This window comes from Carettochelys insculpta, chromosome 23 (genome assembly GCF_033958435.1).
Source record: "Carettochelys insculpta isolate YL-2023 chromosome 23, ASM3395843v1, whole genome shotgun sequence".
Classification (NCBI taxonomy): Eukaryota; Metazoa; Chordata; order Testudines; family Carettochelyidae; genus Carettochelys; species Carettochelys insculpta.
The window spans coordinates 2,866,389-2,893,498 of NC_134159.1; the positions used below are offsets into that span (position 1 = coordinate 2,866,389).

At 55.5% G+C, this 27,110-nt stretch overlaps 1 protein-coding gene across 2 annotated transcripts in view; it reads right to left on the reverse strand.

Annotated features, from left to right (window-relative positions):
* Positions 1-23,699: 23,699 nt before the first annotated feature.
* Positions 23,700-27,110, reverse strand: part of LOC142001060 (uncharacterized) — a 117,139-nt gene continuing 113,728 nt past the window's right edge. For both annotated transcript variants that reach the window (XM_074975914.1, XM_074975913.1), the window contains one exon: positions 23,700-24,374. In XM_074975914.1, coding sequence (XP_074832015.1) covers positions 23,832-24,374 — 543 coding nt within the window. In that variant the 3' untranslated portion in view covers positions 23,700-23,831. The remainder of the gene's footprint in view (positions 24,375-27,110) is intronic.

The window sequence follows — 27,110 nt, forward strand, 5'->3', positions numbered from 1 at the left end:
CACCCTCGCCTGGCCATGCACTCATGGAGCTGGTGCTGCTGAGCTGGGCCTCATGGTGGGAGCCTGAGGCTGCTCCAGTACCAGAGCACCTCAGTGGGGTGCCTGGCACCAGGGCTCACGGGTGGACGGGGTAAGCCACAGCCAGAACTGAAGGGTGACTTTTCAGAGGCAGAAAAACAGCTCCACTCCTCCCTTGCCCAGCTGCAACTAGTGGCACGGCTGTCTCCTGGCAGCTGCCCCAGCACCTCTGCAAGCCAGAGCAGCTTGACCAGAGCCAGTTCTGCTGATAATTCATCAGCTGAGCACCACACTGGGGGAGATGTTTGCTGGAATGACTTTCCTCCCTGTGCTCTCATGTCACGGGCAGGAACCTGCTGCAAACGCAAACGCCCCAGGGCAGTTCACTCGTCCTACTGTCCTCCCCGCCAGCCTCCTACATGGGTCTGACATGACCCTGGCCCAGAGCTAATGTTCAGTGCCTTCCCCTTGCTGCAGCTTCTAGCATGCAGGCGATGGATGTGCCCCCTCCTCTGACTAGTGGCTGCCGCCCCCAGGAGCAATGGCAGAGACACACTGGGGGCAGAACTGCCCTGCTTCCAGGGCATGCTCCCAGCATACAACCGGGGCAGGGCACTGTGCACCTCAGGCAAGGCAGAGGACTGAAGGAAGAATCAGGCCCTTTGTGGGAAGGCCAGAACCATTGTCCTGGGTCTGGAACAGCTGGGTGAGCCTCCAGAGAACAGGACTTCACTTACCATGGCAGCACCCCCTGCTGGCCGTTCGGGGGAATGAGCTCACAATAGCTGGTGCACCTGCCTCTAGTGGTGATTCCCCATCACTGCTGCTACCGTCTCCTAGACCCCCCTCACTCTTGGACCATGGCAACCTCTTTGGGGCCCAGCCCCCCAGCAGTGCCGGCCCTCGGTCCCACCACTTGCCACAGCAGCTGCTACTCCAGCATCTTCGCAAAGAAGGACCCTGGTGCACCCGCAGCCGCAGCCAAGGATGCCAAAAATATCCCAGAGATGCCAAAGGCCAAGTCACATGCACACACCCTTAAGTACCCCACATACATGCACCAGTGCTGTTATCCCAGGGTGGGGTGGGGGGCTTGGGGCAACCCCCTGGCAGCCTGCTGCTGTCCTCTCCGCCTTCTTCCAACCCACTGCGCTTCTCTGCACCGTGGCGATGGGAAGTGGACCCCCCAGCGCAGCCCCAGCTGCATGCAGGCCCCCAAGCCATGCATCGCTTTGGGGAGTGGAGCACAGCAAACTGGGGCTGGGTTAGGGCAGCTGCCACAGGGCGACCCAAAGTGCAGGGCACAGGGATGCCACCATGAACCATCCTATGGCCGGGATGGCTCTGAGATGCACAATGCAGCGCAGTCACTCCCACGTGTAGCTAGGTAAAGGGAGGATATGATTTAGTGGCTGGGGAATGCAGTGGCCATAATATACCTGGGCATCAGCAAGGCTTTTGACGTTGTCCTACATCAGGGTGAGCAAACTTTTTACATTGGGCCTCAATTTCATTCCGGCAATTAGTAGATACCCCCGCTTCCTAACCCATCTACTGTGATCCAGACCAATGGACATTTTAATGTTCCTATAAAAAAGAAACAAACCCACCCTTGTGGCACGTGTAAGTAAATACGTCTGTAGGGTGTAAAAACTTTATTGATCGGTAGGTGAATGTGAATACACAGGCTTTAAAACAGTAACATATTTCATCATTTTCCATGAGATGGATGAGCCTGAGACCCATCATCCGATCATGCTGTGCCCCCTTTCATGTCCTCGTGAGGGGGCCTGCCCCCCGTTTCGTGCTTCCCTGTCCTACATGACATTCTGATAAGGAGAAGTGCAGGCTCAATGCGTGATTGCGGCTACGTAATAGGTTAAACAAACTCAGACCAAGAATAACTACTAATGGAATGCTGCTGGATCAGCAGGAGGTCTCCCACGGCGTTCCACAGGGATCTGGTCTGAGTTTGGTGTTTAACATCTTTATAAATGACCTGGATGTAGGTACAGAAATCACACTGATCAAGTTTGCAGATGACACAAAGCAGGTGGGAGGTGGCTGCCAACACTTTGGAAGACGGCCAAAATTCAGAGGGATCTCGATAAACTGGAGAAATGGGCTGCAGACAAAAATGAAATCCAGCAAAGAGAAATGGAAGGTGCTGCAGCTGGGGAAGATAAACCAAATGCAGAATGGGGAGAGTGGCTTGGCTGCAGCACTGCTGAGAGAAGTCTGGGGGTTGTCCTGGATTAAACTCTCCCCATGGGCCAGCAACCGGAAGCCTTGCAAAATAAAGCAAATGCAGTTTTCGGTTGCCGCAACAGGGCATTATTCACCACAGCAGCACCCCCTGCTGGCTGTTCGGGGGGGGTGCGCTCACACGAACTGGTGCGCCTCTCTCGTGTCAGAGAGCAGAGGTAGTCTGTATCTTCAAAAACAACAGGAAGTCCTGTGGCACCTTCCACAGTAACAGATATGTAGGAGCACAAGTTTTCGTGGGCAAAGACCCGATTCATCCAAAGCGTGAGTGGGGGGCTCCAAAAGAGGATTTAAAGAGGGAGTCTCAGTCAAGGGGAGGGCCAGAGTTGACAAGGTCAGTTCAGTCAAGCAGGATGTGGCCCATTATCAGTAGCTAATGGGGAGGTGTGAACACCAAGAGTGGAGAAACTGCCACGAGTGGTGATTCCCCATCATCACTGCTACTGTCTCCACCACCGCCATCCCCTGGGCCCTCGTCACTCCTGGACCATGGCATCCTCCCTGGGGCCCGGCCCTCCAGCAGTGCCCAGCCCTCTGTCTCTCCACTTCTGGGGGACAGGCAGCCCTCAGTCCATCACCTCCTGAGCAGTCAGCTCACTCACAGCAAGCCGTTCTGCGGGTGAGGCAGATTAGTTAGCAGGGATCAAATATGGGTTAGATGCTGAAGTGAATGAGATTTGGACCTGCCATTATGTGGGTGACAAAGCCGCATGCCTCCAGATGTTGCTGAACTGTGAGGAAAGGTCAGGAAGGAACCCCCTCCCCCTGTGATGTAGTGGCATGCAGGAGTGCATCTTAGAGCCGGTGCGCCGTTCTGGAAAGCACTGTGCTCTGGCCATGTCTGGATGCAGGCTGCTGGCTTGTGGTTGTATCCAAGTACTGCTCATCCCACGTCCTGTCAAAATGCTTCCTCTTGTCATAGGATCTGGCTGTGCTCTAGCCATTCAAGAACTCTGGCAAAGTCTGGCCATCGGCCAGTGGAACAGGTGGAGCGAGGCAGTGTGGGCCATTGCCCTGGTACAGAAAACTCACCTCAGCTCCCCAGGAGGCCAGCCTTCCAGGGCACCTGTCACCACAACTACAGGCCAAATGCTCCCTGCCGGGCTGGGTGAGTGGGCTTGGGACCCTTGGTTTCGCACGTGCTGGAGGAAGTGCAAATGGCACGTGGGGAAGCGCAGCCCACGGGAGCACGTCGACTCAGAAGTTGCTGATTTAGGTGGAAGGGCCCTGTAAGAAACAGCTGAGGGCTGACCCCTCTTCCCTCCCAACAGGGGAGGTTCCTCTTCAGGCTTGTCCACAAGTGGTTAGCTCCAGCCTGCAGGCAGGAGGGGTTTTAAGCCTTGTTTTTCTCCCCCTGACATGATGGGGCTGGTCTCTGGTGTGCATGGAGCACAGCGGCTCACAATGGCTGTGCACGCTGGGACCAAAGCACCTGTCTGTCCCTTATGGGAAGCAGAGTGCACATCTGTGGTGATACATGCGTGTACAGCTTATTATCCGTGGCCTCTGTCCATGTGCATGAATACACAGAATCACATGCAGCTGTGCATACATGCACACACTGGACTTATGTACATGCCCCACACTGGCTGCCTGGGCACATGCCTGGGATGAACAGTCAACTCCCCCCGGTGACAGTGATGTCATGAGGTGAGGACTCCAGCTCCCTGCTCAGCCAGTCAGCAGCAGCAGCAGCAGCAGCAGCAGCAGCAGCAACCACATGCTCAGCATGTTGGTGTCTGATGCCTCTCACTAGTTCCTTCCATCTTTCCCTGTCCAGTGTGGAGTGGCTTAGTTTCTGCAGACGAGCTCCGCACCAATCTACGGTATCATCTACCCATTCTCTGTGGGCTCTGCCTCTCCTATTCGAACCCTCCATTGTGCCAAATACCAGGGTCTTGATTTTTCATTTGTCGTTCATTCTGCAAATATGCCCTAATGGCTGTAACTTGCGTAGTACAACCTTCTGCAGCAGGTTCTCTTGGCTGTATCTTTCTATATAATTCCTCATTGGTGACCTTCTGCATCCATCCTGTTCTCAGGATCTTTCTACAACAACGCTTCTCGAATGCCAGTATCCTTCTCTTCAAATCTTTCGTTATCACCCACGTCTCACAACTGTACAACATGCTGCTGAAGACACATGTTTTCAAGATGCTCAGCTTCATTCCTAAGCTAATCACTTTGTTTTTCCAGACCTTATCCACTGCTTTCAAACTCGCTGTTGCGTTCGCTATTCTAGTCACTATTTCCTCCTTACAGGCTAGCTCATACGTTATGTTGCTCCCCAGATATGTGAACTTCTCTACGTTCTCCTGTTCTATCTCATCTACACTGATCTTCCTTCCTATTTCCCTATCTCCAAATACCATAGTTTTTGTTTCATCGGTGTTCATAATCAGTCCGTACTGCTTCCCGTCCTCATTTAGCACCTGCACATTTTTGCTAGCTTCTCCTCTTCTTCCTCAATGGTCACTATATCACCTGTGAACCTCAAGTTATTAATTCTTATCCTGTGCACAGATATCCCTTCTACCTCTTCTTTGATCTTGTCGATCACTCTCTCTAGGCGTGTGGTGGAGATACACAGCAATATCGGATCTCCTTGTCTCGTATCTCTACCCATCCTAAATCAGCTTCCCAACTCTCCGCACGTTCTCACCACTGCCTCCACATTGTCACTGGTATCCTTCAACAACCAGATCAGTCTGCTATCCACTCCTTAGAACTCCAACACTGCCCAAGTCACTTTCTGATCTATACTGTCAAATGCCTTCTGAAAATCGATGAAATAATTGTCCATGTTCGCTCGTCGAGCTTTCTCCACTCTCAGTCTTAGTGCCAATATCTGCTGTATGGTACTTCTGTCTTTCCGGAACCCTGCTTGCTTGTCCACTAGACGTTCTTCCGAATGATAAATCTGCCTGCTGTCCCCGGAGCAGATGAGCTGAGTTAGGGGTTCTGCATTTGCTTCCTCTCGTGTGGTGCTACCTGCTGCCTGACCCAGCCAGGAGCTGAGAAACGAGATCTAAGAGCCCAGGAGGCCCTTGAGTTTGACCTGGTTATTGATAGGATTTTGCAGCAGCCACCTCTGCACACCTGGTTCCTCCAGGTTCCCAGATGTGCCTTGTTTGCCCAGTACATCTCACTAGCACTCTGAGAGGGAGCACAGAGAGGCTGGGCCACAAGTAGATCTGATGGGTCTGTCTGGCCCAGTGGCTGGGATTAAATGATTTCCACATGATGCCTCAGCTGGCAACTCAGAGCCCCAGGTAAGCCCTGCAGCCAGCGCATTCTGTCCCTGAGAGCACATGGCCAGAGCAAACCCATCCTTGGTGAGCACGTAGCTCCTTCTGCTGTCTCTGCCCATCCTCCTGCTGCAGGCAGCTCAGCTCAGACCCCTCCCTGGGGAGGCAGGGCAGCGATGGGGGGAGGGTGAGCACTGCCCAGCCAGCCTGAGTGCTGGGCTGGGCTGCTGTCCATTGGAACTGGCCCAGCATGGCCTGAGCAGAGCACTTGTGCAGCCGCCCACAGGTGGACTTGAACCTGGGACCCTGGGAGCTCTGTGCAGGAGCCTCTAGAGTTTGAAACAAAACCCAGCAGGCTCCTAGGTAAGGCTGCAGAGGAGACTCGTTCTTCCTCTGTGTAAGTGGGCTAGATACCACGGCATGGGACAGCGACTCACACCCCGTTAGCTGTGTGGGTTGCCCTTACCAGCCCCATAAGTGCTGAATGTCACTGGGCCACCTGTGGAGGATGGGATTCAAATGGGCCATGTGGGACAAAGGGCATTGTTAACATGAGGCCTAATATGGCCCGATGCTAATTACCGCAGCCTATGGTAGTTTGGCTGCCTTGGGCACCCCTACCCCTCTGCCCGGGCTAGTAGCCAGGCATTGCTCACACTTCCAAAGCCCCGTCAGAAGGGCTGCTCATGCAGCTCCAGGGCCTCGTGTGTGGGAGAGCCACGCCGGTGCCCACACTCTGCCACTGAAACCCTGCGCTCGGAGAGAGCCCAGTTAGTCGAGGAGGGGCCAGCGTAGGTGGAAGACGGCCGACAGCACATGAAGGGCAGTACCTTCTGGAATGTCAGGCATTGCCGCACGAAGCCATCAAGGAACAGCTAAGGAGGATTTGCATTCAGGCTGCTCTGCCTGTGGACCCAGAACCCCTGTTTGGAAGGTGGGGAATTCAGTCCCCATGCTTTACAACGGAGCCCTTTACGCAGGCTGCCTTCCTCTGAAAGGGCCAGTCGTCAGCGGGCGTCTACGCACGTCAGCATGGAGCAAACTACCGTGAGCTGTCTGATTGCAAACCCTCCCCGGGGTAGCCCGAGTCGGACGTGGGTGTCTTTAGAAAGCACTTAGGAAAGTCAGCCTGTGTCTTCGTCCACACAACCCCTCAGCTGTTTGGTTGCCCCTCCCGTTCTCCCATTCTCTGCTCTCTGGAGTCCAGCAGCTGGAACAGGAGCTGGCGGGCTCAGAGCGAGCAGCAACAGGGAAGAACCATTTGGCACCCTGTGTTCTGTGGCAGAGAGGCCAAAAGGGGCAGGCGCTTTGCAGGTCACCCATCAGTCACGGCTGAGAAGAGACGAGAACCAGCTTGAATAGGCTTGTCATCAGGTGTGTGGCTCCTCCTCCCTCCGTGAGCTCTACAAGGCCAGCCCAGGGAGTGGGGAGAGAGCTGGGCTCCATGCTGTTGGTCCCAGCCCAGCTATGAATGAGGCATCTGGATTCACATCGTCAGCACAAGGTTAACAAACCCGCAAGCGCCGAATAACACTGGGGACATCCAAAGCAGAAGGACCCTGGTTAGAGGTTCAGGGACTCTCCGACAAGGGACTTCCAAATGGCACCCTCAGAATCACTCCCTCAAGCGGAGCAGCTCCGGATGCAGGAGCTGGGTGCAGGCCTGGGGTGCAAGTCCAAATACAGCAGGGAAGGGCCAGAAACAAGGTGCTGGTGAGAAGTGAGACCACAGGGGAATTAGGAGAGCAGTGAGGGACTGGAGTGAAAGGGCCTGGGAAATGAGGGGCCTGAAGGACAGAGAGCATGGGGAAGGGAGGAAGTGGCACTGGAGAAAGGAAACAACAAGAGGCCACAGAAAAGGCTGGGGAGCCCAAGTCTCTTGCTTGGCTCTGGGGTGTATAAGGGCTGCTGACGGGAGAGAAATCTGATGGGAGAGGAGAGGAGCAAAGCCTAGGAGAGTTGAGGTGTGGAAGTGCCCCTCTCCAGCGACTCCGTCCTGGCCCTTTAGGGGTGCCCCACCACCCCGCTGCGCAGGCAAGGCTTTGCCGTTGGGAATAGGCTGGGAGCAGCACAGATGCGAATGGCACTGGCAGTGTGGCGTGCCCTGGGCAGGGCTTCGATTTGTCCCAGTGGATTTGAATGTCTCTGAAACATTGCAAACCCACGTGTGGCTCCCGACCTGCCCTTCCGCCCGCCCACCCGCGTGAGTGGCGTTGCACTGCTCACACTCCTGTGCCAATGGGGATGGAGATGTGGAGGCCAAACCCAAGCACCCCCACGACTCTCGGGCACCAGCTCACAACATCTGCACTGGGGAGCCACAGCCCACCCTGGGGGCAGAACCTGTTGCTGTGGGGCAAGAGTGGCTGGATTTGTCTTCCAACCCCCTCCCCGCCCGGGTATATTGGGGGAGCAAAACAACTAGGCTCCGTGCCCTTTGCGTGACTTTTCTTTTCTTTCCTGCACCACTGCCCTGAGGCTTATGAAGCGTTTCTGTGCCAAAACTGGAGCGTTAGCAGTTTGTTACCCTGCTAGGGCCCCTTGCCAGGGGAGACACTGCCTCGCAGGAGCCAGGCTGCCCTGGACAGGGAATGCGCCGCTCTCCGAAAGGGATCAGACACCAGCAGCATTTCCCCAGGGATTTGGCCCTCATTGTGTCTCCCCGGCTCCATTGTGGGGCAGCCCCCATGCAGAGGGCAGCTTAGTGAGTTCTCGCTCGGCTGTGAGCCTGTCCATTCAGCCCCGGGGTCAGGTGACTGATCTGGAGCTCAAGCCCAGAATGGTGGGCTCAGCTGCTCCGGCCCTGTACTTCAGGGCCCCTCTCCTGCTCCACCCTGGGGGTGCGCCAGGCACAGAGGAGGCATTTGCCACCTGCAGCTGCTGCACAACCCTGCTTTGAGAGGCCTGACCTGAGCTAGCTCCAGGGACAGAGCAGCGTACTCGTGCCCTATCTCCCTTATCAGAATGGCACATGGGACTGTCAGTGGCCTGATGTCCAGTGACACTGATAGGATGACGATCCACTTGGTTGGTAAGGCTGGGACTGACCCAGATGTCCAGGATCAGTGCTATGCCCCAGCCTCTCCCCCTCGGAGGAACCGCCGCAGCGTGTCAGACTCCGACACGCCTGTTTCCCAGCGGGAGAGCTGCCCAGCACGCCCATGTGAGACAGCCTCTTTGCCAAAGGTGTTTACGCTTGTTGGGGGTCGCTGCACCTCAGCGGAGGTGGGCAGTGAGAGCAGGCAGCTCTTCCAGGTGTACTAGTCCACTGGAACACAGCGTTGGCAAGTCCCCGCATTAGCATGGAGACACAAGGTTAAGACACCGTCCGTGCTGGCCAAGCCAGTGCTGCACACAGCCAAGCTGCTGTGGAATCCTTTCGCTGGCTCCCTTCTCTGTCAGCCCCAGGTGAGAGCTGTGTATCTCCAAAAAGCCAGCTCCCATCCCAGCAGCCTGACACCTCTCAGGCCCTTGTCCTCCTCTGCATTCCTGCTTCACCTGGATTCCTGTTGTGAGGCGTTAAATTGTTCAGTCTTGTCTTTCTCTAGATCCTCCCTTGGTTCAGCTAGTCCTTTAATGGCCCATTCCTACCCCTCCAGCCCCTCTTCCAAGGGCACGTGGATATTAGCTCTTGTGGAGCTCCCTCGGCTCTGTGGTGGGACCAAAATGAGAGGTCAGGTGTGCAGGAGGGGGCTGTGGATTAAGGCAGGTGATGCAGGCTCTGAGGTGGGGCTTGGGAAGATGCATTTGTTGGGGGGCGCGGGATAAGGGGACTCCAGGCTGGAGTCGAAGGGTTTGGAATGCAGGAGGGGGCTCAGAGCAGTAGGTGGAAGGCCTGGGTGGGAGATAGGGGCTAGCAAGGGGCTCAGGGCCGGGCAAAGAGTTGAGGTGCAGGATGCTTACCCAGAGTAGCTTCACTTTGGTGGTGCAGACCATAGGGAGGGAACGAGGCAAGTGATTCTGTGTGTTGCCCTGCGCTCACCTGCAGGCAAAGCCCCACTGCATTTCCCATTGTTCATAATTCCTGGCCAATGTGAGCTGTGGGGTGGAGCCTGCAAATGAGGGAAGCGCACGGATGGAGCTTCCCAGGGAGGCCATGGGGGCAATGGCAACTCTCAGAGTTGCATCCCCCTCCCCTCTCTACCAGGCGGGGCCAGAACACAAGGGCTTTGGTGACTGCAGCCCAGGGCCCCGGGCTAAGGGGGACCCCACAAAAAGATCTGCACTTCTGGCTGCTTGCAGAAATTTTTGAGCCACCCCTCCACCAGCACCTGGGGCCCTGGGCTACAGCCCTAAAACCCCTTCTTAATCTGGAGACAGTTATCTGACCCAGTGCCTCATGTCTTCTGCTCTGCCCCAAGGGCAGAGCTCACTCTTTGTGCACCCTCCAGGTAGTCAAGTCCCCAGTGGAGTATGTCATTCACTCTGCCTGGGGACAGGGGTGGGACAGGGCTGGTCTCTGGGAACTTGCCCAGCTCTGCCTGGGGATGGGGATGGGCACCTGCTTGGGGCAATTACCCAACCTCTTTGTTACTGGAGCAGCATGTGCTGGGTGGAACTTGGTGGAGATGTTTATTCCAAGGCAAATTGGTCGCAAAATTCTATTGTTCTGTTCATTCCTTCTTCAAACAGTTTAATAGAAATAACTGGTTTTGAGTCAGTGCCCTGAGTTATTGTTCCCTGGATGCTACCACATCTATACCTGCAGCAATAAGCTTCTGCGTGGAGCCTAGAGCCTGTTGCCAGCCTGCCAGTCATGAACCAGCATACCTGTGCCCAGAACTTATGAACACCTAAGCGACAAGTGCGTGTGTGTGCACCGTGCTCTGAGTGCGTATTCGTGCGTAGAACCATAGAGCACTAGGCCTGGAGGAGACCTCAGGAGGTCATCAGGTCCAGGCCCCTGCCCTCGCAGTAGGACGAAGTCCCATCTATATTATGTATGTGACTGTACTGAGTGTATGTCATGTGTCGCCATATGCCTTTGTGTATCCACATGTGTGTTTGTGGTGCTGTTTCAGCCCCCGTTTGGGGTCAGGTTGGGAGGCTGAGCCAGGCTGTGTGGACTGCAGCCAAGCGCAACACAGGGACCAGGGGGGAACTAGTTTTGCGACAGGTTCCTCTCTGCAGCCTCTTGGGTCCCCTGCTTTGTCCCGGGACAGGGTGCTTTGCTCCTCAGGCTTTAGGGATTTTCAGGTGAGAAGGAACCAGGCTCCCTGGGGCAAAGACTCGCCACGTGGCTCCCAGGCAGACAGCTCGGTGTGTGGGGGGGCTGTGGGGCTGCTGTGTGTTCGGTGCCTTGTCCCCCATGCGGTGACACAGACACACTGCACCAGCTCAAGGCGGAGGGAGCTCTGTGCCACAGTGGGGATGGAAATGAAGTGAAACTCCTCAGGAGCGGGGCTGTGGCTCCCCATCTCCCAGTTCGGCTCTCTGGGTCTGACACCCCACGCCCGCCCTCGGCCAGGGGACGGGGGACCCCCTGAATGCATTGGGCTCGGCGTGGTGTGTCGGTCAGACGGACAGATGGGTTTGTGTGAAGCGGGGCGCTCCCATTTGGAGGTAGGTGCTGCCCTCCCTGGCAGGGTGGCTGGCTCTGTGGTGCCACCGCGTTGGGAGCTAACTGCTCTTGAGTGCCTTAAGTTCAAGATCCTTCCATAAATCCTGGGCTGTCTGCAAATGCCACCCTCCTTCACACGTCGGCCCCTCTCCTGGGGAGGCCTGACACACCATCCGTCATCCCGAAACGAGATCCGTCAGCCAAATGAGCTGGGCTCCGCACCAGGCCCATAAATCGGCCGGGAGGCAGGCCCAGACACAGAACTCCCTGATTTATGCACCCGGCGCTTTGTGCTGCGAGGGTTCCTCTCTGCTGAGCCGTGTCTCCAGACAGCCTCTCGGGTTTCTCCGGCGATGGGGGAAGGGGCTGCGCCGGTATCTGTTGCAGACACGGAAGATCTGGCAGGAGGCGCTAACCTCCCTCCCTCCCCTCTCTGCTCAGACCGTCGCTTACAGCTGGCGAGCCAGGCGCTCTGCCGACACGGCTCCGGCCGCACGGAGACCAGGCAGGGCTCTAATGGAAGCCAGGTCCCCGCCTGGCTGGGCGAGCGAGCGTGCAGCCCGCCGCCCCTCCCCGCCCCCGCTGGGCAGGGTCAGACACCGGGACAAGCTCCATCCGTTACGTGGGGCGCGGGCTGGCACTCCCAGCCAGGGCTGTGCTTAATAAAACAAAGAGCGCTGAGGGCCGCAGGGGCCAGGGTCACTCTGGGGACGGCAGGCGGGGCTCTGGCTCCCCAGCCCCCAGGGTGTGTGTGGGAGTGGATATGGATGGGGCGGGGTGGGCCAGAAGCCTGTGAGGAGCCCAGAAGGGGCAGGTGGCTCCAGCACCCAGAACAAGCCGGGTGCCCTCTGAAGGCTGCAGAAGCAGGTCCTGGCTTGTCCGCAGACCCAGCCTGGCTGGCAGGGAGGAAGGGTCCCAGCCCACAGGCAGAGCTCGCAGGGAGGTGGCACATCAGGGGCTGTTTCGCAGAGTTAACCCTCCCGCTCCCTTCCCCGACTCCCAGCCGCAGCTCTACGCCTTGCGCTCTTCTCCAGAGAGCAGACAGACGAAGGCAAAATGGGTGACCTGTGCCAGAGGGTGACTCGGCTGGTCCCACAGAGGCAGCGTGAAGGAAAGCACCAGATGTCAGGGAGAGAAGAGAACACGCTGGCCCTGGAGATGGAGCAGAGCAGGAGGGATGCAGTGAGGCTGACAGGCAGTGAGAGCCAGGATGACTTAGGGCCTTAATGTTAGTCATAAGGCGCTGGACTTGAGGCACTGGAGAATAGCGTGGCCAATTCCGGCTGGAGAGATTCCTGTGGGTTTTGTCACACGCCGTCACCTATAATAACAGGTTGAGCTTCAACTTGTGGAGGCTCAGGGTGAGGAGCGGTAGGGTCAGAAAGAGGGACCCAAAGCATCACTTTCTCACAGTGTTTGGTATGAACCACAGGGGACTGTGGGGATGAGGGGTTGCCGAGGGCTGTGGGTACTGGGTAGGTAGGACAAAGGGGCTATGGGTGCTGAGGAAATGGAAGAGGGGGGCTGTGGGTACTGGGGAAGTGGGAGTGATGGGCTGTGGGTCTTGGGGAGAGAGATGGGGCTCTGAATTCTGCCTCCTCCATATCCAGAGCCCCCAGCTCCGCCCCCACAGGACCCACAGCCCCCATCTGCCTCTTCTGTATTCAGAGCCCCTCTCTATGACGAGGCGGGACAGTGCTGTGTCAGTATTAGTTGCAGACACCAAAGATCTGAAAGGAGGCGCTAACCCCCCTCCCTCCCTCCTTTGCACAGACCATCACTTACAGCTGGAAAGTCAGGGGCTGGTTTTGTTCAACATCTTTATTAATGATCTGGATGAGGGGCTGGATTGCACCCTCAGCAAGTTCACTGATAACACTAAGCTAGGTGTATAGATAGGTATGCTGGAGTAATGCAGACAAATTGGAGGACTGGGTCAAAAGAAATCTGATGAGGTTAAACAAGGACATGTGCAGGTCTTCCACCAAACACATTAACTGACAATCAGATACACAGGACCGCATCCCTTCCGGTCTGCATACACCAGAGGCAGAACGCAGACCCTGCGCCGGTACCGCTTGAGTGGTGATCTCATCAGAAATCAAAGTGAGAATTTAGATTCTTAGATTCCCAGGTCAGAAGTGAACAATCTGCCTTCTTGTCTAGGCACAGCCAGAGACCTGCCCCAAAACGATTCCTTGAGCAGTTCTGTGAAGAAAACATCCCATCTTGATTTAAAAATGCTCAATGATGGAAGACTCCCCTTTAATTACCAGTCATTAGTTAAAAATGTTTGCCATATTTCCAGGGCATCTGTGTCTCGCTTCTGGGGCTGGATTGTGTGAGACCTTTCTCTGCTCAATAGAAGAGCCCATATGAAATATTTATTCCCTGGGTCCCTACTGAACTTGTTGATTTTAAATCATCTATTTAACATCCTTCAGAGACACTCCTGAAATGGAAATCTGGGAAGGCCGAAGTCAGGCAGAGGATGATGCTGGCGATACTGAATCAGTGTCACCATGTGTAGATCAGGGCTGAGGGATGAGAAGCCAGACTGCGGCCCTGGCCCCTGGTGGGTGTGACAGAAGAAGGCGATTTGGAGCTGGAGTTTAGGTCAATTCCAATTGCACTCGCTGCATTCTGCCTCCTGATATTGAAATTCCATGTGCGCATTCAGCTGGAAATGAATGTTTTCTTCCCTTCCCTTGGTCCAGTTGCGAAGGATGGCTGTCCACCAACTGCCATGTTCCACCCCCGCGTTGGCTGCGGTTCTGCAGGGAGTGATGTCATCCTTGTCTCCATGGCTTGTAAAGTGTTTTGGGCCCTGAGGTTCTGCAGAGAGGTCAGACGTTGCTAATACGGATCGCTGGGGGTACCGGGTCCCCGTTTGCTCCCTTGTGTTAGTGAGCCTTCTCTGGTTCTAACGATAATTAGCACTGAGGAGAGCTTGCATGGCTCCAGCTGCGCTCGTTAGGGAAAATCCCAAAGTGCCTCACAAATTGCACATGTGTCAGGATCGCTTTCTCCACCCCAGCCACGCAGCCACTTCTGGGGTGTGAGGAGGCAACTGTTGTGCGCCAGAGCTGACTCCAGCACTCTGTCCTGCTCTGGTGATTCCCACAGCCCCGAGGTGTGAGGGTGATTTCACTGACTCACCAGGCCGGCCTGAGCGGCTGGCACAGCTGTGGCTCCAGCAGGGTGGAGTTTAAAACCTATCAGTCTGTAAGTTCTGAGGGAGGCTGCATTTGTTGAAATGTTCATTGGATTTTTCCTGTCTGCTGGGGCCTGTAAATCTGGCTGTGCAGAGGCCATTTCTGCTTCGGTTGCTCAGCGAGCAGGGCTGCTGTTTTTCTTGGAGGGCTGCACTGGTGTAACCCTCCTTCCAGCACCTGCTGCTACAGCTTTAGCCACATTCCAAAGCAGCACTAGAAAACGGGCCCATCGCTAAGGGCTTGGGACATGGCTCTGGATTATTGCAGGGTCAGGAGTCAGTCCCATCCCATCTGAGCTCCTCTGCGGTGTCCATACAGCAGAAGGACAGGACAAAAATATGGTCTCCCTTCAAGTCCCAACTGCTGCAGATAATCAGGATGCAGTTAGGGACCAGCTTTGGGGCTGAGGTGTTGAAACAGACTGTCATTACTGTTGCGCAGTACAGCGTGCCCTCTTACAGCCAGTGCTCCAGAGGAGCAGGGGTGTCTGCAGCAGAATCTCTTAAGGCCTCTACGTGGACTGAGAGACAGATCTCTGAGGTGATAAGCCAATGTAGTGTGGCCAAAGGGAAGAGAGATTCCCCTCAGATATTATCTGTTCTTCTCAAGTAGGCTTTGGTCTAATGTTTTCAGACCCCTCAGCCTTGCGGGAGATCCACGGAGCAGTTTTGTTGAGGCCTGAGACTAGCGGTATATCACATAGGAGTAGATTGTGTTTTCTTGTAGGGGAAAGAGCTGGCTGGTCTGAGTGCGCTAGCAAAAGAAGCTATATGCTCTGGATAGTGCACTGCCCAGGACGGGGAGCCAGCGGAACCTACAAGCCTGTCCCTGGCTACGGAGCACTGCAGAGTTCAAACAGATGGGTCTCGGCCAGGCTGCACAATGCTTGCACATGTGAGTATGTGAAAGGTCTGAGTCTGGGGTGGTTTCCCCACATGTAACTGGCCAAAGGCCAGTGAGATCGGAGCAGAGGCATGGCGCAGCCTGGCTCGACTTCCTTACTGATAACTTCTTGGGCTGTGTGGTCAGAGCAATCACGTGAATGGAAGGAAATGTCCATTTTTGAAGAAGGGCACTGAAAGAGTAGCTGCCGGGAACGTTTTCTGCCCACAGGCTCAGCGAATGGCTCCCACCGAAGACCCCTTTCTTGTACTGGGTATCATATTACACTCCTTGTAGTTAGCCTCTCTGTTACCTCCCAGAATGAGCAATGGTTCTTGGATCTGCCAGAGCAGACTAATGGCCGGATCAGACTGGCATGGGGAAGGGAGAGGGGTTGTAAAATAAGACCTCATGGACACCATTTATCAAAAGGAAATTGCCTGCCCAGGGGGAAGGGTTTTAATTGCTTTGCCCTTGATTCTGTTGTCTCAAGTGAAATTTCAAGCACTCAGGCAGCCATGGACACACACGTGTTAGATGCCATAAGGCATGTTGTCCTTTGCTGCTAGTTTTGCTGTGGTCACCACCACAAGCACCCACAGGTCCCAGCCTCAAGAAGACTCCCACAGGCAAACTGCACACCTGTCACAGAGGTACTGAGCATGTGTGTCACAGCGCCGTAATTAGGGCCATGGTCTGAAAGGACTTCCTATGGGACATAGAGTCCACTCTACATACATCTGGCCTTTCTTCATGACTTTTCACACATGGCTAGTTTTACACCTCATGCAGATTTTCTCCGTGGAACTGGAAGAGAGGTGAGTGGATCTGGCACAACAGGACAGTTATATAAAGAAATATTTAGGACCAAGTTTCAATTTTAGCCTTTATTCCACACAGCAGCAAATTTCTCGTTCAGTGGAGGCTGGTGAATCATCTCTTTCTTCTGAAAAAGTCCTCAAAATTGCCTTCTTTCCAAATGGCCACCCTATCCCAATCTTTCACTCATACTGAGGCCACCAGCTGGCCTCAGTTAAAATGATTTCATTGTGCCGCCAGACTGTGAGGGGGACAGTTAGGCTGCCCTCAGTAATGATGGCCTCTGACTCTCATTGTTCCCATGGGAATGAAGGCAAGCAGCTTCCAGGGGAAGTGGCTGCACCATATGCTGTCATTTGGCACAGAGGGACAACGTAAGGAGCTGGGGCATATGCTACAGATTGTACAGGAAGGAGTGCTAGGGCGATGGAAGCTAGAGCTGGAGGGGCAGGGAGTCGGAGATATGAGGGCAAATATGGCAGAGGGACACATGAAAGGCTGAGGGAGCAAAGGGAGAGAATGTGAGGTGGGTGGAACTGGAACAAGGGAGAAAGGACAGTGAGATGGGAGAGAAATGGAGAAGTAGAATGGCAGCTTCTCCAGCCCGAGGACTAGGAGATGGGTGGTGGCGTCCACTTGGAAGAGCCAGCAGGAAGACAGACATTTCTGCAAGGGGAATTAAAGTTCACCTCTCCCTTGGACACCAGCACACACTTTGGGGCTGGGGGGCTTCCCCCAGTACTCACTAGGCCGACTTTCATAAAACATGATATGGGATAGTTGTGTAAATCTCATGATTTCAACCAATCTCATGTGTTTTGAAGACTTGGGGTTGGCAGCAGTAGTGTTCTGTCCAAATGAAGGAACCCTGCTATGGACAGTAATCTTTAGGGACTGACCCTATGGCCTTTAACAACAGGAACACAAACCCCCTTGCTCCTGATCTAAAGGCTCAATTCTTTTACCTATTGATAATAGCAGGCTGATCCCCATCTTTGGAGAACCCCCCAGCACAGGGAAAAGCATGCTTAGATAAAACGAGTACATCATTTTTGCTTTACTCTAAGGCTAGGGTTCATTCGGTAGGTCAGCTGGTAGAGGTGACAACTGTAGACTTCTTTCCTGAGGGGAGGGAGGGCTTGGTAGTTTGAGCCTTAGCCTGCTGAACTCAGGATTGTGAGCTCAATTCTTGAGGGGGCCATTTAGGGATCCCAGGCAAATAGATTTCAAAAAAAAGGCGGGGTGGCAAGGGTGCTTGGTCCTGGAAGAAGACTGGATTCAATGATCTCCTGAGGTACCTTCCAGCTCTCTGGGATGTCTCTCCATATAGTTTTACTATATTATAAGGCTACATCTACACACAGTACTTACAGTGGCACAGCTAGGGCAGACGTTCTTAATTTGATGGGAGAGAACTTGTAATTAATCTATCCCCAACAAGCAGCTTGCGTCCCTGTGAACAGACATAACGTTGTCCACACTGGTGCTTAAGTCAGCATAACTTACATCCTTTGAGGATGGCTTATTCATACCCCGAGTGACATAAGTTACGCGGATATAAGCTGTAGGGTGATAACAGGTAGCAGTGGCGAGATGAGAAACTGGTGGGGTAATAAACTGCCTGAGCTCCTAAATGAGGCCATCAATCTCTTCCCCCCCAAGGGGGTGTCATTGAGTTGCCCCCCACTCTCAGGAGGAGATGGAAGGCTGGAGTTGACCAGCATGTGGTGTGGGATCCCTGCATCCCCACCTGGGAAGCTGAACACTGCTTTCAATAAAAGGCACCCCACATCCACCCCTCAGAGACGGCTTCCCATTTACACAAGGACCCCTGTTCACCACGCTGGCTGTGCAAAGGGCATCACAGCGGGTGCAAATGTACTTTATTTGCAGAATTCTTACCATGCCCCGGCCCCCTTCCAGTGTCAGGAAAGGCCTTGTTGTCTGGAGACCAAAGGTCTGGCCTTCAGAGCTCATCAAGCATCTCCTGCCCCTTGGCCAGTTGCCTCCTACCCCTCGCAGAAAACCCGCATGTGCACTGTGTGTGTGTGTGTGGGGGGCCTTCCCAGCCAGCTTCTGTCCTGTGCAGTGAGTGTGCTGTGGGGACATCAGACACACCAGAGGCCAGCAGAAGAGCCTGTGTCAACTTACCCAAAGATGAATGGCTAGACAAACATGGAAGGATAAACAGAGGAACCCAGGACTGGGGAGAGTGGGAGGGAAGAGGGAACTGGAGACAGGAGTCACCTCTGGGTCTCAGAGAAAACTTCTCCCATGCCCATGATGGAAGGCTGCTGGCGGCTGTCAGCTGAGAGCTCCGTGGCCTGTTCTCCCCTGTGTCTACGTGGCTTGTGTGCGTGAGTGGCTGGGCAGGCCCACGGGTGCTGCTCAGCTCTGTTTGAAATGAGCCAGAGGAAAACTTGGCATGGCCCCTCTGGCTGCTGCTGGGTGCTGATTTCCATCATGCTCAGCCTTGTGAGGGCAAGAACTTTTCCACGGATTCCCTCCAGCCAGCCATTCATGAGCCTCCTCTGCCTGCCCTATCCTGCACAAGGATCATGGCTGCCTGCCTGAGAAACACACTCCTGGAAAGGAAGAGCCTTATTGGAGCTAGGGCAAGGGGAAGGCAGCGGCTCCTTCCTGGGGGCAGAGCATACCGCCCTGAGAAGATCCCTGCTGTGCTCTGCTGCTAGACTGGCTGTCCCACCCCTCTGCTCCCAAGCCAGCCATATCCACACACAGGTGCACCTAGGCACCAAGATCAGTGCCCTAGAGTAGTGCCAAACAAACAAGGCACTGATGGGCAGTCTTGGTTCCCAGGATGGGTGTAACAGGGGCTGGGGGGCACTATGGGCTGGGTGCCCTGGTTCCCAGGGTGCAGCTGGGGGGTGGGCACTGTGGGCTGGCTGCCCCTGTTCCCAGGATGGGTGTGATAGGGGTTGGAAGGCTCTGGGTCTGTCTGCTTCTGTTCCCACGATGGCGGCAATAGCATCTGGGGGGCAGTGGGTCTGGCTGCCCCCCTTCCCAGAGCTCTGTGACTGCTAGAGAACAGGTCTTGGGCCACCTGGATGTCTGGGCTCCCAAAGCAGTGACCAGCCCAGCACACGCAGCAGGCAGTGAAAGGGAGTGGGAACTCAGCCGACACCAGCTCTCCTCTGCCATTTGGAGGAGACAACAAGCTGGAAAGCTTCCCATCCCCCACCCCCTGCATTCAGGGTAGCCTCGTCCCCTCCTCCCCCTCTGCAGGGTCACTGCCTCTTCCCATATGGCCGGAATCCCATTGCCCTGAAGTCCCCTAACCACTTGAGGACACCACATGGGTGCTTCAGTTCCTCTGCTGCTCCTGGATGGGGATGTGAGTGTCAGTTGTCTGGAGCATCACTTACGGCAGGCTGGGTGTGTGAGTGTGTGCCTGGGGGCGTGTACACATGGGTGTGCAGAGAGTCATAGATCTTGCATGTGCAGGTGCGCGTATTATGGCTGACTGCTTCCCCATGCTGGAATGTGCACACGTAGGCATGTGGATGCGTTTGTCAGCCTCTGAGGCTCTGCAGGTGAAGCCATATTCCTCGGCATGCTGGAGCCCCCAGGCAGGGTCAGTGAGCACCAGGAGGAAACAATGATTCCAAACTCCTTGTGCTGCATTTTGGTGCTTTTCCAGCAGGACATTCTAATAACATGAAACTGATTAAATAAGTCAGGTTGCTGGCTCTGCACCCTGGGCATCTGCCCAGTTGCATCTAAGGTATGGGCTGACCTTATGGCATCCACAGCCCTGTGGGATGCTGCCTGGTTGGCAATCATCTGCCTTTCACAATTCTGTTCCACGTTCCCTCCCAAAAATAATCCCTGATTCTCAGAAGCTAAATCCGCCCGATCTTTTCACATTTGCTTCCTTCTAGATTCAGCATTTGGTTATTTGTTTAGTTCTGAAAGCCATGGAAGGAAAAAAAGGGCTAGAAACAGACATTTTGGCTGCCTTCTAGGAAACGCAGCTCTACCCATGTATCTCCCACTTGATATGCAGCTCCCTCCTTTTCCAGGGCTGGGCTCCCCACACAGAGCTCTGCTAATGCACCTTGATCCTGACCTGCAGTTCCTAGACTGGGACTGGACATGTAAATCATTCTATAGGAACCCGAGCACAGCACAGGCCACCAGCACGGGTTTGCATTTTGCTAAGTAATTTGCAATGAAATTATGTTGGATATATTATATTAAGGTGACCATAGTTCCCAAAAGAAGAACAGCATATGGTAAGGGGCTGCTCCAAGGTAGCTCCCCCTCTCTGCGAGTTTCACCCCAGCCACTCACCCAAGCCATCTTATTCCAATTTTTCAATGTTTCCCTTTGTAATCAAAGCCCAGACTCTGGGGAAACCTCTTAGACTTAGGGACATGTCACTGCAGGGCCTAGCAAGGCCAGACAATGCAGTGGCCAGTATCTCATACAACACATGGCTCCCACTGCCTCCTGTGAGGGAACTGCGCCCTATAGTCTCTCCTTGCACACTGCCACTGAAGTGTCTCTGAACCCTCCCCATGCTGAGCTGTAGCAGCCTTCATGGAAACCACCTAGGCAGCTGATCTCTGCCCTCAGCCAGTGCTGACCAGGCCTCTTTCCAGGCAATGACACTTCCAGGACTGTACTGTCATGATTCACCTCTGCCCACCTCACCCAGTGCCAGCCTCTGCCTCTCTCCTCACTTAGTGATCCCCAGCACTGCGAAGGGAGCAGAGAGCATGGAAAAACGAGAGATACATCAGCGCCTGAGCATGGGCGCCTCACAGGGGCTGTTCCCTTTGTCTGAGGACTAGCCTATGGCCCCTAAGGCCTGGGCTGCCAGTACCTGTTGTTCAGCTAGAAGGTTGGGTTGGCTCAGGAGCTTTGAAACATCTGCACGTTCTCAGAACTGGTGATCTCTTGGACTGCTGTCCTCATTAAACAAACAAATAATTCTGTACTGAATAAGCAGATACTGGTATCACTGACGATTCAGTTAATCTCAAATGGGCCAATGTTCTGTCCTGGACAACAACGTTCCTTCTAAGTTTTTCCATCCAAGGGCAGAATAAATTTTGTCAGGTGCACCGAGATGTGTGCATGCGTAACACCAGTAGAAACACAGGCTGCTGGTTGTGGGCACTCTGCTAATACACTGGGCAGCATCTGAATCTCTCCGAGGTGGCTGCCCAAGTGCTCAGCTTCTGGGGAATGCTGCCAGACAATGGCCACGTCTACCCGTGCCAGCTACTTCGAAGTAGCGACGCCAACTTCGAAATAGCGCCCGTCACGGCTACACGTGTTGGGCGCTATTTCAAAGTTAACATCGACGTAAGGCGGCGAGACGTCGAAGTCGCTAACCCCATGAGGGGATAGGAATAGCGCCCTACTTCGACATTGAATGTCGAAGTAGGGAACGTGTAGTCGTTGCGCGTCCCGCAACATCGAAATAGCGGGGTCCGCCATGACGGCCATCAGCTGAGGGGTTGAGAGACGCTCTGCCCAGCCCCTGAGCTCTATGGTCGCTGCGTGCAGCGGCCCCTTAAAGCTCCCCGCCCCCTGCCTTCCTGTGCAGGAAGCTGAGAGAGCGTGCAGGTGGCAGCCCAGCCACGCGGCCATCCTGCATGTTCTTCTGCAGCCAGAAAACCCCCCCAGCGCTGCGATGGCCACCCCCCAGCCCCCTAAGCGCCCCCAGGGCACCCCCCCCGAAGGGGGGCCAGGGCTCGCAGGCTGGCAGCCAGGCCGGGAAGCGGCAGCGGGGCCCCTCCTGGACGGAGGCCAAGCTTCGGGACCTGCTGGGGCTCTGGCGTGAGGAGGAGGTGCTCCAGGTAACGGGGAGCAAGAGGCGGAACGCGGATGCGTTCGCTCGGCTGGCCAAGGGCCTGGCTGCCCGGGGTCACCCTGCCTGCACTCCGGATAATGTCCGCAGTAAAGTGAAGGAGCTGCGGCAGGGTGACGCCCGGGCCCGGGATGCGGCCAGCTGATCTGGGGCCATCCCCGTCACTTGCCCCTTTTACAGGGAGCTCAGGGCCATCCTGGGCCCCTGGCACACCTCCTCCCCTCCGGCCACTCTTGATACCTCGGCCGACGAGCCCCAGCAGGACCCAGAGGTTGAGTCCGCCCCGGAGGCAAGCCCTGCACCCTGGGGGCCCCCCCAGGAGCCCACCCCCGGGGCACGGGAGGAGGTGGAGGAGGGGGAATCCTCCAGCGACTCCGCGCTCCAGATCCACATCCCGTCCCGGAGCTCCAGCCGGGCGTCCGCCCACCGGGTGTCCCCCGACCGTGGGAGTGGACCATCAGGTATGTCCCCCCCCGGTGCACACCCCCGGGGTTGAGGGGCGGGGGTAATAGATATGACCAGGGCCCTCCACATGCCCAGATGACCATGGCCCCAAGGACAGCAGTGGCATGTCCCTCAGAAGAGTGCATCAGCCCCTGCCTCCCAGCATGACAGTGCCATGCCCCATCCCTGGGGCTGGGGGGAGCGGAAACTTTAGGGTCCCCCAGGGGGAGGGGGTGGGACACCCATCAGCAGCAGCAGCATCTCCCGGGGACGGGGATGGGGAACCTGCAGCAGAGGGGTGGGGGGACAAGGGCCACGGCTCGGGGCCCACACTAACGGCTGTCTCCACTCTTCTTCCCCACCTCCTGTGTTCCACAGCTGCACCATCGGAAGGACCGGAAGAGAGCGCTGGCGAGGTGTCAGTGGTCCCGGACAGCCCACCGGGGCCATCACTCCAGGCCAGCCCCTCGGTGGAGGACTGACCAGCCCCACAGCAGGGACGACAGCGGACCCAGCACCACCACCGGACGGCGACGGACCCCCCAGCTGCTGGCCATCCATCGTCGGCAGCTGGAGGTCGCTAAGCAGCGCCTGCAGGTGGAGGAGCGACGCCTCCAACTCCAGGACCAGGCGCTGGCCTGGCGCCAGGAGGCATGGGGGGCCTTCATGCAGACATTCAACAGTATCACGGACTACCTGGCCCCCCATGCTGCGCCGGCCGCCGCTCTGCCTGCCCTGCCTGCTCCACCCGCTGCTCCACCCACTGCTCCATCCACCGTCGCACCGCCACCCACCACCGAGGGCCCTTCCGCCGAGGGGCACCTGGGGCCAGCTGACACCCACCAGCCTTATCTCCCGGTCCGCCTGGCCCCCAGCCAGCCCCAGCCAGGGCTGAGGCCGAGGTGTGGGTCGCGGCCGCCCACCCCGAGCGCTGGACATTAGGGGGTGTGGGGCCCAGGACGTGGCCCCCCCTCCCCCTTTGTATATATCCCCTTCAGTTTAATGTTGTTTTGTAAAGAGTTTCTATTAGACCCCTGTTATGCTGATCCCTGCCCCCCCATGTACATAGTTCTCCCCTTCCTTGTCTTCCCCTTTCATCTTATCTTATTTATAATACATATATATAATTTTGATTTTGCCTGTAAATAGTTAGTCATGATAATAATAATAAGAGTACAACAGATATTTGATTTGACGAACAACTGTCTGCTTTTATTTGCAAGAAAAGTGTGGGGGGGTGTGGTCTTGGGTGCTCTGTGGTGTGGGCGTAGGGGCAGAGAGTGTTGTGGAGGATGGGGGGGTGCAGTGGGGGGTCTGCCAGTGTTCACCCCGCGGCCTCGTTGAACTGGGCCCGCAGGGCCTCCCGGACCCGGGTCCCTTCAGGGTCCACCTGGCGACTGGGGGCAGCGGGTGGCTGCACATCGGCCCTGCCGGCCTCCACAGCCCAGCCCTGGAAGAAGGCCTCCCCCTTGCTCTCCACCAGGTTGTGGAGGGCGCTGCATGCACCCACAATCTGGGGGATGTTGGTGGGGCTCGCATCAAGGCGGGTGAGGAGACACCTCCAGCGCCCTTTGAGGCGGCCAAATGTGCACTCCACCACCTGGCGCGCGTGGTTCAGGCGCTGGTTGAAGCGCTCCTGGCTGGCTGACACGTGGCCTGTGTACGGGTGCATGAGCCAGGGCCGGAGGGGGTACGCCGCATCTGCAATGACGCAGAGGGGCATAGTGGTGTCCCCCCACAGGGATCTCCCGCTGGGGGATGTAGGTCCCCACCTCCAGCCGGCGGCATAGTCCCGACTTCCGGAATACCCGGGCGTCGTGGGTGCTGCCAGGCCAGCCCACATAAATGTCCAAGAAACGGCCCCGGCTGTCCACCAAGGCCTGGAGGACCACTGAGTGGTAGCCCTTCCTGTTTAAATAGCGTCCTCCACTGTGCTCTGGGGCGCGGATGGGGATGTGGGTCCCATCCAGAGCCCCGAAGCAATTGGGGAAGCCCAGGGTGACAAAGCCCGCGATGGCGGCATCCGGGTCCCCAAGCCGCACGAGCCTGTGGAGGAGCAGGGCGTTGATGGCGCGGACGACCTGCAGGGGAAGCACATGGGAGAGCACCAATGAGGGGTGAGCAGGGTGTGTGTGGCCCTCCCCTCCCCTCCCCTCCCGTGCCAGGGCTGCCTCCCCCTCCCCTCGTGGATCCTCTTACCTCCATGAGGACAGCCCCGATGGTGGCCTTGCCGACACCAAACTGCTGGCCCACGGATCGGTAGCTGTCTGGAGTGGCCAGCTTCCAGACAGCGATGCCGACCCATTTCTCCACACTGAGGGCACGCCGCATGGCGGTGTCCTGGTGCCTCAGTGCGGTGGTGAGCCACTGGCATAGCTCCAGAAATGTCTGCCGGCTCATGCGAAAGTTCTGGAGCCAGCGGTCGTCGTCCCACTCTCCGAGCACCAGCCGCTCCCACCAGTCGGTGCTGGTGGAGTAGCTCCACAGCCGGCGGCGTATGAGGTGGGGGGCGGGGTGCTGCAGGGTTGGGGGTTGCATCCTCCTCCCCTGCCGGCAGCTCCTCCTCTGTGGCAAGGAGGTGCTCAGCTGCCTCCTGCATGGCATGGAGCAGGGCGAGCACTGCTCCTGCAGGGGCGGCTGGGTGGACCTCTGGCTGCTGCTGCTGGGGGGTCCATGACTGCGTCACTCGAGGTGTGCATGCCTATGGCTCTGCAGACCGCGTGCTGTGCAGGCTGCATGTGTCTGGGAGGGGCCCTTTAAGGGAGCAGCTAGCTGTTGCCCCGGAAGCGCTAGTCCACCCTGTGACCCTGTCTGCAGCTGTTCTTGGCACCCTTATTTCGATGTGTGCTACTTTGGCATGTAGACATTCCCTCGCAGCGCCTATTTCGATGTGGTGCTGCCCAACGTCGACGTTGAACGTCGACGGCACCAGCCCTGGTGGACGTGTAGACGTTGTTCATCGAAATAGCCTATTTCGATGTCGCTACATCGAAATAAGCTATTTTGATGTAGCGTGCACGTGTACACGTAGCCAATGAAGGTAATGCTGTTGCCCCCATAATTAATGCTGTCACCCACCTTGGTGTTGCCAGGGCTCTGCTTTCATCCTTCCCAGCTACAGCTCCGTTCAACTCAGAGGGGTTTTGAGCAGTGTCATGCCAGCTTGTGCTGGTGGGTAATGCACTGTCAGCTAGAGCCAGGGATGCTGCAAGGGGTTTTAAAGGCCAAGCATTCAGCCAGGAGGGAAGATCAGCAAAAGCGGCAGAGTCCAGAGACTCTTTTGTTGGATGCAAAAGGAGAACCAGGCAAACTGGGAGGCCCTCCAGCACCATCTACTGGCAAATAAGACTAGCACTGTTCCCAGGTGTATAGAGTCAATAAAGTTGTGATTATACAGAGACTTGGCTTCTGAAGCACAGCTCTGAATAAAGTCAGCGCTGACCAGCGTAGCGCTGATAGCAAAGCAAGAGGGAAAAGAAGCAGCTTTCAAGAATGCTTACTTCTTTGTGAGTGTTTTCCCACCTCAACCTAACGGATACGGAGTTGGACCAGAGAGTGTTTTTAGCCTGGCAAAATAAACTAAGCAATGGCTACGTCTACTCTATAGAGATCTTTCGAAAGAACTTCTTTCAGAAGAGTGCACCCACTCGCAAAAAAGCGGATCAAAAGAGAGCGACCTACTCTTTTGAAAGAGAGCGTCCACACAGCCCCCGCTCGTTCAAAAGAACAAGCCCAGGGTGGAAAAATCAGGTGCCATGAAGACTGCTCTTTTGAAAGAAGGGCCCTGCGGTGCATCTACACATGCTTTCTTTTGAAAGAAGCTTTCGAAAGGGGATGCTCTTCCTGAATGATTCGAAAGTAGTGCCTCATTCTTTCGATTTACTTTCGAAATAACGCTTTGTGTGTGTAGACGCTCTGTGGGATCTTTTGAAGGAACTTGCTAGCTTTGACGCAGCCAGTGTGTTTAATAAAGGTATAGCTAGTCTCGTACAGGAAAGGGAATAATGACAGGGTATAAGGCAGCTGTATACCACCATAATGGCGTAGACGCCAGGACTCCTAGCAGCATAACTATGTTGGTAAAAACTCATCCTCCAAAGCTACAGTTGTGCCCATACCTAGCTATGCAACTTCTTGTCTAGTTTGCACCCAACTTTGCAGAGTAGGTCCACCCTGGGATAAGGGGCACATTCAAAATCTTAGCAAGATGGTGTCTGTTTGGGTAACATTAGGACACAGCCCGAAAATCAGAAATGTATGAAAGGAAGCCTGCTGCAGCTTTAATAAAATGGTGAATCAGCAATCATATCAACATTGCAATGCTAAAAAATAAAGCCAAGCTCTCCTCTGGGCTTCTTAATGCACCTCTCTTGGCTGTGTCTGACTTGTTTACATTGTAAGCAGCTTGGAACAAGAACTCTCTGTATTGCATATCAGTTAACACAGTCACAACACCACCAGTGTTTAGTAAGTAATATGTAATGATCACAGAACATGACAACTACAGTTTTCTTTGTAGGATATTACATAGAAGAAGTCAAAAAGACTCTCTCTTTTGGCTGGAGTGAAGCTCCTTTTAAAGCCAATCAGTGGGTCCTCTGTTGCTGAGAAAGTCCTTAATCTGGTGAGGATTTCAAAGCAGGGGTATTCAGTCAGACATCTTCTGAGTGAGGGATGGGAGAGATGAATGTCTTTCTGGAAGTCAGGTCAGCTGAAAGGCTCCTCGTGGAAACAAAATGGGCTTCTTAACAAGAATCACATCCTGAGTCATCGTGGTCAGATACTTGAGTGTCTGCCAAAGATGTACACTAAGCGTG